Source organism: Corvus kubaryi, unplaced genomic scaffold, assembly GCF_017639235.1.
Source record: "Corvus kubaryi isolate FWS band 111438036 unplaced genomic scaffold, C.kubaryi_AGA036_p1.0 37396, whole genome shotgun sequence".
Classification (NCBI taxonomy): domain Eukaryota; kingdom Metazoa; phylum Chordata; class Aves; order Passeriformes; family Corvidae; genus Corvus; species Corvus kubaryi.
In genome coordinates, this window is record NW_024581135.1 from 19,453,274 (window position 1) to 19,465,047 (window position 11,774).

An 11,774-nucleotide genomic window follows, 5' to 3' on the forward strand; every position below is an offset into this window, starting at 1 on the left:
CCACTCTTCAAGTCATGCCATGAAATAACAAAATGTCTGATATGAAAGATGTCTACCTAACAGAAAGAATTTTTTTTACAGTCTTTCAGCTGCAAGAGATCACCTGCAGAAGACCTCAGGGAGAATATTTAATGCAATGAAGGGGTCTATTTATCATTATTGTTTCATTGACTAAAATGATGTAGAAGTACTTTCAGAGAAGGTTGATGACAGTAATCTTTTCAAAAAGAATTATTAATGCACAAGAAATTGAATCTGGTATACCGCAGAGAGAAATTTTTTTAATTAAAATGCTTTCCAAAAATGCTTCAATTGTCTTATACAAATATTCAGAAGTGCAAGAAAATGGCACTTACCCACCTCCTTATTATTCTTTCTGGTTAGTCATTATCCTGAAATGCTGCCTAGATGGTTACTTTCCCTAACACCAGATTGAACAGTTGTAAGTCTATTATAGTATTAATTACTTGCTTGTTTTAACCCAATCCATTTGCTGAAAAGACTTGATGCCTGGTGTTCCAATGCATGACATTACTGCATGCTTATTTCTGCAATTACCAAAGTTGTTTTGATGAACTTACCATTAGGCTGCTTTACAGGATGGACTGCCACAAGACCCAATGGCTGGTGAATATTATAAATCATAACTGTCTGGTTTCCTCCATGCCATTTATTGGCCCGAATTACTCGATTAGTATAGCGGTCACTCCAGTACACAAAATCTTCAAAGACGGTTAGAGCATGTGGATGCTGCAATATCTAAACAGGCAAGGTTGAGTATCAGTTTAGTTCTGGAGATTTGTATATGTAAAGCTTGCAATGAAGTAACAGAGCTGAGCATAATTTTTAGATAAATAAATAAGGAAGTAACCATGTCTCAAAAGGTATTTTCCAGAAAGAAAAAAAGAAATATCATCTATTGTCTAAAAACAAGACATAAATTATGAGGAAAATATATTTTTTAAAAAACTAAAATGCTATCTAGACTCTGTGAGATGAAGAAAATGAGGAATTAACAAAGCAGTCTAACTACAGGGCAGAACCAACAGATGAAAACCCAATAGTAGATTTTCAAGAGCACATCGGGAAAATGTCTACTGAGAATTACAGACCTGTCAAGAACTTGCATTCCTGATAAGCTCCCCTAAAATTTACCAGGGTTCAAAGAAGGTAGCTTATCTAGATTTTAGATAACCAGGAGTGGAAAGATTGCCTTGGCTCCTATTTCACACTAATTGTCTCTCCAGGCAAAAGTAAAAGCCCCAAGAGTCAATTCTTGAAAACATTCAGGTGGTTATTGATACCAGTTTCTGTGTACCAACTGAACATCTGAACTATTGTTTTCATGCAAGGACAGTGCTACAAGCTGCCAGGAGCACTTCCCTGGGAGATAGCCTGTAAGAGGGATGGTCCTGATGGAGTTGCTGCATACACCAAGTTCCAGTAGCACAAAACCCTTCACTGCTGTCAACAATAGTAGCAATAGTCACCCACAAAAGACCAGAAAAAGTTTCTCCAGGCTTTTTGTACTATATTTGCCTACAGAAAATGCACCACCTAATAGCAGCAATGTCAGATGTCACCTTCAGATTTCATACATGCAGACAGAAAAGATGAGAATGATCTAAAGCACTAAGTCTACATGCAGCTCCAGGCTCTGCTGAAGATCTCCTGAGAGACTGAATAGGATATGCAATTCCTCTTTTTACAGCAGCAAGAAGAAGCTAAAATATTTCACATCTGCTTCACTCAAATATTTTGAAGAAAAATACACCCAAGTCTACGACAATGAAAATATATTTTTATGTACTATCAGCAGGGACATGCAAAAACAACAGTTCCTCATTAAAGTCTTACCAGATCACTTGCAACCACCTGTCGTCTGTTGTTTCCATTGTAATCACAGAAATCGATATAATCAAGATAAGCATCAGCAAAATAGAGAAGTTTATTTGGATAATCAATGGAAAGTCCATTGGGCCAGTAGATTTTATTATTGATAATCACTGTGCGCATTTTGCCATCCATGCTGGCTTTTTCAATTCGAGGGTTTTGGCCCCAGTCAGTCCAGAACATTACATGAGCACTGAAAAAGTAACTTCTGGTTACCAATCTGGGAAAAAAACCTAGCTGCCTATTGAGAAACATTACATGAAGACTCATAACCCAAAAAATAGAAGCAATCTTTCTAAGAACAGTCCTACACAATGATACTGAAATTATTTATTTTAGCAATATGCTTACATAAGATATTACAGTAATTTCTGTTATAAAAATACTTTTAGTACTTCTACTGCTGTTTCTATTTGTCGATAATAGCAGCACATAGGAGCTACTGGTATCACTGGTTTTTAATGTTGATTATAATCTGATTCTCCAGTTGCTACATAATAATTTAATACAGGTATGCATTGATAATGTTAACAGCACTAAAACTAGCAGTAAACAGAGTTCAAGGCATTGAAGACCTCAAAAACAAGTAAAAGTTTGTACATGAACAATTCAAATAATCATATTTCATTTACTCTATGCCACTTGCTGTCTGAAATGGGAAGGTGCTTTTGTGATAACAATACAATCTAAATAATTACTTTAGACTTGGGGCTATGAAGGTAGGCGTATGACATTAAATCACATATAAGCTTGTGGTATATCACCAACTGAAGTGATACATCATCATTTTGAATTAGTATTTCTTAACTAGGAAGCAAATGTATAAAAATCTTTTATAGCTAAAAAGTCATCTTGTTACACTGAAACAGAGCAACAGATCACCAGTAATTACCTCATGACTTTAAATATTAATCAGCTCTGCAAACACACTAAATTTTGTAATTTACAATTTCTATACAATTTGGCCATGTCCCAAATTTTAATAGTTACATCATAAAATAGGCATGTTTAAAAAAAAATTTAAAAATCTTACTCAGTTCTGGGATCTAACACTAGTCCTCTTGGGTTTGTTATATTTTCACTAATCAGCACAGTCCTGTGGCTCCCGTCCATTTTGGAGACTTCAATCGTTTCCAGAACAAAGTCTGTCCAGTAAAGGTTACGACCCACCCAATCTACCGCTATGCTTTCAGTCACGGTGACACCACTGTCAAACACCTGTTTAGTAACAAAAAAGTTTATATTAAATTTTACCCTTTGCATTTCTACAGATATGGAAAATGGTGAACCAAGTTTCCATATCTTCTAGGTCTGTTATGCAGAAGGAATCACAGCGTGCACATATTCAAAGTGATGGCAAAGCATAAACCCAAACAATCCTACTAACTTCAGTAGGTCTATTGAAGAAGTTAGAATTTTCTTATAGGAAAACCAGCTTACAGTTTGATGTTTAAAAAAGGGCTTCTTGAAAGCATTCAGGTTTTTTTTCAAACAGCTATATGAAATGTTAGCTTAGCACCTACAAAGTTGTTTCACTTTGTCCCTGTTCTCTCTCTTCTTACTATATTCGGATTTCCCTCTTCCTCTTTGTTAATTGAAGACACAGCATCTTCCATTTTCTTTTGACAAAAGACAAGAAAAACTTACTCAGCAAAACTTACTATTTTTCGGTCAGTCCCATTTTGATAAGCACTCCAAATTTTATCCTGTGTTGTATCAGACCAAAAGATACGATCTGTAATTGAATCAAAATCAATAGCCACAATATTTGTCCCATCCCGAACCAGAGAATAAATACTGTGTGACTGAGAAGTGATGTTATCCACAACGATTTGGTTACGACTTGCCACCAGCAAAAGAAGATTCCCAGATTCTGTCAGAGGAATAGAAATTAAAATAAAACCATGGGCAATTCAACAGTAACTGGGAGAAAAAGAAACATGAGTAATTTAACATGACTTTATAGCATCAAAGCTGTTGTATCTAAATATATGTATTGACAAATTCAAATCAATTCTTAGGCCAAGATATATTATCATATCCAGCCTGTCCATCTTGACTTTTAAATCTACCTTGGCTTTTCTCCATCACTCTTTCTACATACTTCCCTTCCAGGCTCCTACCTGGACCTTAGGTCCTCTTCCCCACTGTCTAACCAACAAAGGTTAGATTGCTGCTGACATCCAACACTCATTCCTCCATAAATCTCTCTCATCTCCCACTCCTGATTCAATCCCCAAAGTTTTTGCCATCTCAAATTAAACTGCTCAGCCTGGTCTTCCTCCTTTGCAATCCACCTTCTCTTTTTTCCCCCTTGAGACTATGTGGGAACAATGGACAAGAAACATATTACAGGAAAGCCATAGATTGCTGTAATTAGGTTGCACAGATAAGACGCCGAAAAACAACTGAAGAGTAGCAACCATAAAGACAGCAAGTACAAGAAACTCCCTATTAGTAAGGGCCAAACTTATGTGCAGGTAAAATGCAAGTGTCTTCTACAACCTGAGTATATCCTTAAACCAGGAAACCTGTACAGACAAATTCCACTGGGTATGTGGCTCCTCCACACTGTCAGCGTACCACATAAGAGATAGAGAACAACTGGCAGCTAGGCTGTATCAGTGATGTTTCCTCCTTACAAATCAGCAACGTACAGCATAGGCAGTAGGTAAATCTTATGAAAGGCTGGGATTTAAATACTTTGTGAGCATTGAACTTCATGAATAGCTAATTTTGGCCTATGGCTTACAAGTCTCTGACACTGCTTTTCTTCAAAACACTATTTTTGACCATTCCAGGGCTAAAAATAAGTGTTCATTTAAATATATTATTTCAATGAAATATTGGTTTCTAATTAACCCCTCAGCAGACAGTTTTAATTCTCAAGGTCATCTGCCATGAACAACTCTAAGTGGCTGTTTAGGTCAGCTCTTTTAAAAGAGAACAATATTAAAATGGCAAACTGTTGGGGGTTAGGATTTTTCCTTTTGTTTCTTTCTCTCAGGGAATTTTCTCCCATTTGTTGCTAAGAGACAATAACAACTGGTACTTAAGAAAGACAAAGGGTATAGCCAAGGAGAAGGGGGATGAGTGCAGCTGGCTGCACTATCGTAGCTGAGGGGCATTCTCTTGGGAAGGGCAGAGATACCATGAGATTTTGGCTGGGGGTGAGGGGCTAGGCTTGGTTCTTCTTGCTCTCCATCAGAGGAGAATAGTTGAGCTGTTGCTTACTGCAAGGTGAATTCACGGCCATTGCCAGAGCCCAGCCCAGCCACTGCTTCTTCCTTACTGTGGGTGAGCCTCTGTTCGTAAGAGCAGCCATTGGACTGGGACCTTATTAACACCCTACCTCACTAGAAAAGACCCTCACCATCTGCTCGGGTACCTCATGGGAAAACCCAGGACCCAGAGCCCCCTGAGCCACCTCCAAGGAAGCTTCTCCTGGCTGCATTCGGGAGGAGGGCTACCACTGCCCAGCCCCACCATTTCACTGCCACTGCTCTGGGTTTTCGCTGCACTCTAACCCTGCACCCTCTGCCTGCCAGGACACCCCACAGCTCCTGCTACAGCTGCAGAGTTTCTGACACATTTTATTTGCTACTCCGGGGTCTGCTTGTCCCTGCCATTCCAGCCGCTGCTCCGAGGTCCCTGCTGCAGCCCATTTCACCACCCAGCCCGCCTGCCATTACCACGTGAGGGAGACGCGGCGCCACAGCGCCCCCTGCCGGCGCGGGGGAACCATGGCAGGCGCCCTGCCCGGCCGGGAGCCAGCAGCGCCCCTGCCGGCTGTGAGCGGAACTGCCTGAAGGGGACCGAGCCCGCGGCCCAGGGAGGCTGGCACTGGGTTTGTGGTTCTGCTTGTTCTTGCTGCCGTTGTTGTTGTGTGTTTGCCGTGTTATACATATACATACTAGTAAATAACTGTTATTCCTTTTCCCATATCTTTGCCTGAAAGCCCCTTAATTTCAAAGCTATAATAATTTGGAGGGAAGTGGGACATATTTTCTACTCCAGGGGATGTTCCTGCCTTCCTTGGCAGACACCTCTCTTTCAAACCAAGACACAAAGATGGACAGTTTTCAGACACTGCTGTCATTCTTTAGACTGACATCAATGTTTCTCACCTGCTGTTTTACAAGTCCTCCCATTGGCTTCTAGAATGTATCCTTCATCACAATAACACCTAAAAGACCCTCTCTCATTGTAACAGTGCTGACTACAAAAGCCTGGAGGGTCACATTCATTAATATCTTCACAGGTCTTGGAGTCATTTGCAAGCTGGTATCCAATAGGACAGGTACACTGAGCTCCAAAAGGTCCTTGAATACACTCATGAGTGCAGCCAGCATTATTGTCAGAGCAGCTCTCCTGATCTGAAGTTGAGTTGGGGAAAGAAAAAAGCAAACAGTCAACAAAGGCTTCCTATGATAAATTTAAGTCTTTACAATTGCATTCTTAGCCTAAGACGGCTGCTAAAATGACTGCAGAATCATCAGTCATGCAGTGTGAGACTGGACTGTGGTCCTTATGCAAAATATACACAGTGCACATAAAGACAGGTAACAACATTGCATGTACTGAATCCCATCAAACTAATGCCAAACAGAAGGCTGTCAAAGCATGTACAACAACTTTTTCAAAAATAGCTAGAAATAAACAAAAATTTACCACTGCAAACCTAAAACTGTATAAATAATAATTTAAAATTGTTTATAATCGTACCTGGCTGGGGTTCATCTGGGAATGTGCATTGATTAAAGGGAAGAAGGAGGAAAGAAGGAAAGAAAAAGATTATATTTAAATCAATTCATAATCAACATAAATACAAATTCTGGCTGCACATGAACTTCTTGATTCTAATCATGATTCTTAAAGTTAGAAATTTAAAATAGAATATTAAGGACTGAATCGTCTGAATTTAAAGCATACTATGCTTTAGTGAATGTGTTCAGGAACACAAAGTTCATTCCCATGTAGTTGTATAAAAATCTATATTTAAAGTCAGTGAAAGTCCTATTGGAATTCAGAGCACAAGATTGGACACAGATAATGAATTCCTCAGTCATCATTGTAGTCTCTTTTCACTGCAAGTAAGTTCCACTTAGAAATTAGAGCTCTAATTACGCTGTGCTTACATATCTGCTAGAAACATTGTGACACTAAATAGAGCATGCTGAATATTCCATTTCTTTCAGCAGACATAACACATAGTCTGTAGAAGATGCATGAACAGTAACTTACTGCACAATGGGGATTCATCAGCTCCATTAGGACAATCAGCAGTATTATCACATACTTTGCTGAGATTCACACAGATACTGTGACCTGGACACTGCCACTGCCAGCTGGGGCACCGGAAAGGTTGAGTCGGACAATCTCTCTCATCGCTCATATCCCTGCAGTCATTATCACCATCACAGATCCATGCTCGATATACACAGTTGCCATTATCACAGCGGAAAAGCGATGGAGGACACGTTCTGGCAGGGCATCTATGATGTTCATCTGAGCCATCTGCACAATCAAGATGGCCATCACATTCCCAGTTATCAGGAACACAATTGCCATCTGATTGACATTGGAATTCATTCTGGTGGCACATCCCTGGTGGTCTTGTAGCTGGAACAGTGACATTCAACAGTTCAGAAGCTGTTTCAATTTTAGATTGAGAAGCAAAACCACTATGTTCAGTTCATCTCTTAACATTGTAATAACTACTTACAATGCTATTAAGAACTGTGTTGCTTTTAGATCAGGCCATAGAATCACAGTCAGTCAATCAATCTACATGACATTTCAAAATGTGACCAATTCAGCTCTTACTTCATAATGTGATCAACAAGGCTATTCAACTCTTGTTATACTTTGAGCAAGCACATATTGATACCTATGTACCTGTCCAAAGCTACATGAAATCAGGTCGGAAATTTCCACCACCCCGAGTGGTAACATTTTAACTAATTTAAGTGTAAAAAATTACTCAAGAAAAAAGTTTCAATCTAACTCTCATATATACCAGGTTTTCTGTTTTCTGGAGTAATAGACTTAATTTTACTTTAAAATCCTGAGTCTGAAATGCCAAGTAAAAAAAAAAAAAAGTTATAGCCAAAAGGAATGCAAACTCTCCTCTTTGCTTGAACAATCTAGTCTTGCCAGCACAATCTGCTTAGTCTAGTCCAAGATGATTAGAGGCATGGAGCACGTCTCCTATGAGAAAAGACTAAAAAATCTGAGATTTTTCAGCCTGGAAAAGAGTAAGCTTAGGGATGACCTAGTTGTGGCCTTTCTTGTAGGCTCCCTTCAGGTACTGAAAGATGAGGAAAGACTTTTTACAAGGGCATGTAGTTACAGGACAAAGAGGAATGGCTTCAAACTGAAAGAAAGTAGCTTTAGATTAGATATTAGGACTAAATTCTTTACTGTGAGGATGGTGAGGCACTGGAACAGGTTTTCCAGAGAAGTTGTGGATGCCCTATCCCTGGAAGTTTTCAAGGCCCAGTGGGATGGGGCTTTGAGCAGCCTGGTCTAGTGAAATGTGTCCCTGCCCATGGCAGGGGGGTTAAAACTAGATGATCTTTAAGGTCCCTTTCAACCCAATCATAGATTCTAAGAATCTATGATACTCTTGAGCTGGAACCTGTGTTTGAAATTCCTGCTCAGGAAAATGATGTAAAGACAAGTTTGCCTGAAAAGAATATAAAGGTTTCAAGGACAGTATTTGACATAGCAGATAAAGGAAATTTCCAGAAGCATCACTTAATAATGAAAATCTTTCTTTCAGCATCAGTATACTTACGGCAATCAGCCTCATCTGAGTGATCATTACAGTCAAAAACACCATCACACTGGTAGTAGGTGCTGATACACTGGTCTCCACTTAGACACTTAAACTCTGTGGCACTGCAGTTATATACTACAAAATTAAAAAATATTGAATGTTATTTATTTACTTTACAGAGCTGGACTGCACCAAATTTACCCTACAGGTGCTTAAGTCTGATATGGTATCAATTCCCCTGAAGACCATAATTTCCCGGAGACACAGAAAATGCAGTGACTTTGGAATTCACAGAAAACAGAGGAAACAGATTTCAGCCCTCCATAAGCAGCTGAGAGATCAAAAGCATCACAATCAGGGTTAATTATGGAAAGGTTTATTATGCATTCTGCTGTCTTGGGGCTGGTAATATGAGATCACCAAAGACTGCTTTGGGGGCAAGTATGAGGAAACAATAAAGAGGCATTGAATAAAGAAAGTTACACTTACTGCAGTCATGCTCATCAGCACCATCTATACAATCTTTGTCTCCATCACAGACATAGAATAGGTCAATACAGCGATGGTCTGGACATTGAAATTGCCCGGGTTCACAAGTACCTGTGAAAGCTATTAAGAATGTCAATAAATGCAAATGTGCTGCTTTCCTCTCTTTTGAAATCAGCACATTGCTGAGAAAGTAGAAAAACATTATCCCTAACTTGCAGCATATAATGCAGCAACTAGCAATCATATAAATTACAAGCACTAATAAATCAATATCCGGTAATTTTTCATTTATATGTAGGCTTGGGCTCATGGAAAATAAACAGAAGGTTCCAGGTAGTGGATAATAACTCTAAAGAAAGTATATGAAAAAGCTACTCTCTTACTTCTGATAAAAACTTCCAGCCTAAATTAGCTGACTACACCATTAGCCATCACTGAGATCACTTGTGAAGTATGTGTTTAGGACATCTCAGCTCTAACTGCTTTTCGCTAATTACAGTGGATGATGATTATGCAGCACCATGATTATCACATTTGCTCCTTTTTTTTTTTTTAAATTATTTCTCTGCATTCTACTTGGCCCATTCTACTTCAAATTAGATGAGTTTTCCACATCGTAAGGACTACAAAATATCAGTCTTAGATACTAGTCCTTTTTTCCCAATTTCATTTATCCTCCTTATACCAACATATGTATGTATGTAGATATGCACAGTTGATTATGAAAACAACAGGCAGTCATGATACTCACTGCAGTTTTTTTCATCTGAGCCATCACCACAGTCATTATCAGTATCACATAGCCAGATTCTTGGAATACATCTTCTATTATCACAGGTGAACTGGGTTGCAGGGCATGAAGAGGGTCCTTGTGTGGGACAATGCAATTCATCGCTGCCATCAAAACAGTCATTATGTTTATCACAATGCCAGCGACCCGGAATACACTGTCCACTGGCACAGGTAAAAGCTGAAGAAGCACAAGTATTGTCTGAATAAAAGAAAAGAAAAAAATCTTTATAAATATCTCCAAAACTTGCCTTTCCTGCAACAGTAATCAGTACAGTCATTACACTTTCAGAATGCCTAAAATATGCATCAAATTCTAAAATGCGCATTGCTTAGAATTAAAATGTCTGTTATGCAACATGCTGCAGAACTGAACAGAATACTTACAAACTTTTTTTAAACTGCAGGAAACAATAAAAAATTAAACAGTTAAGCACTCCAAAACTATCTAAAGAACAAGAAAAGTAACTCCTTCTAGTAACCATTTGCTTTATACTTTTCCCCAAAAGATATTCTAGTTATTATAAAACAGTCCATTAATAAGAAACAGTTTATACCTTTGTCATACTAGTTAGTCCTATGCATTAGGAACACATTTTATTACTGTGTCCTATTTTCTTGTTCATGATTCGAAAGAATTAACTCTGAAGAAGCATCAGATATGTCATAAAAGCCTCTTCAATATATTTAGTATCTTATCGTCTCTTCAATGCCTTATCAGCCATGGTTATCCCACTGTTCTCTCAATTTACTTGAACAACAAAATAGTTTGTGTGAGACATTTTAGTGTAAAACCAGGAAATGATCCAATGTGCTTTTAATTTACTTCACTGTTAAAATCCAGATGTAACAAATAGATCAGCATTGCCCAAATATTATCAAAACCAAATTTTTTATTCTGATGTTAAGTGAAATAAAAGGTGCTGCTTTAATCTTAGAGGAAGGTTAGGCAATGTATATGGTTTTGTTATTTTTCTTATGGTGCTATTTTTTAAGTGTCTTAGTCTTTCATAAGATGGCTTGTTCCTCTCCGTGCATCCAAATTAGGCAAGCTATTGATATTCCAGTATCTTTCAAAATTTACAAAAACTTAAGAATAAAGACAACCTTTTTCTTTAGAAAATAAATTTTTGTTACTCTGTATATTTAATTTTGAGAATAGTGGGATATGAATATTTTCATGCATTGTTTAGGTGGCTGATACTGAATCCTGTATTACTATGATATAATTTCTGAAGTAACTAATTATTCCAAGTTATTTCCAAAGTGACTAATCTCCCAGGAAGATTTCAGGATTTATTCACAGATGCAACCCTAAAAAACTGGAGTTTATTCCAGTGAAGCCATACTGACTCATTAAATTTCCTGAACTGCAAACAAGGAATACTAACTGCAGATTACAAGGATTACTTACTTAAAGAACCACAATTTTGTTCATCACTGTTATCATGACAATCATCAACACCATCACACTGATAGTGTCGAGGCACACATCTTCCATTACCACAGGAAAATGAATAGGAGCCACACTGCAAAGTGGGTGGCTCATTGGATGGATCTTCAACACATGTCAGTTGATTTGGAGCCAGCTTCATGCCGTAAGGACACCCACAAACTCTCTGGAAGTTTGGTACTGGGAAGCAGAAATGGCTGCAGTCTCCATTAGGATTTGTTCCTCTATTACAGTAGTTAGAGCCTTAAAAAGTGATAGAGAAGATCAACATACACACTACTGATGACATCTTGGGAACTATTAAAAGTACATAATAAGTATAAAAAAAGGTGCTGTAGCAAGTCCTGGTTTTGCATACACTGCAAAACA

The 11,774-nt window shown here is 38.3% G+C and overlaps 1 protein-coding gene across 5 annotated transcripts in view; it reads right to left on the minus strand.

Moving 5' to 3' along the window:
• Nucleotides 1–11,774, minus strand: part of LRP2 (LDL receptor related protein 2) — a 118,675-nt gene that overhangs the window by 60,759 nt on the left and 46,142 nt on the right. For 4 of the 5 annotated variants that reach the window (XM_042041132.1, XM_042041131.1, XM_042041129.1 and 1 more), the window contains exons 21-31: nt 11,367–11,648; nt 9,915–10,154; nt 9,164–9,283; nt 8,693–8,809; nt 7,138–7,515; nt 6,619–6,633; nt 6,021–6,269; nt 3,555–3,766; nt 2,927–3,111; nt 1,858–2,086; nt 582–759 (exon numbers count right to left, since the gene is read on the minus strand). In XM_042041132.1, coding sequence (XP_041897066.1) covers nt 582–759; nt 1,858–2,086; nt 2,927–3,111; nt 3,555–3,766; nt 6,021–6,269; nt 6,619–6,633; nt 7,138–7,515; nt 8,693–8,809; nt 9,164–9,283; nt 9,915–10,154; nt 11,367–11,648 — 2,205 coding nt within the window. The remainder of the gene's footprint in view (nt 1–581; nt 760–1,857; nt 2,087–2,926; nt 3,112–3,554; nt 3,767–6,020; nt 6,270–6,618; nt 6,634–7,137; nt 7,516–8,692; nt 8,810–9,163; nt 9,284–9,914; nt 10,155–11,366; nt 11,649–11,774) is intronic. The other variant, XM_042041133.1, reaches the window with a different exon arrangement.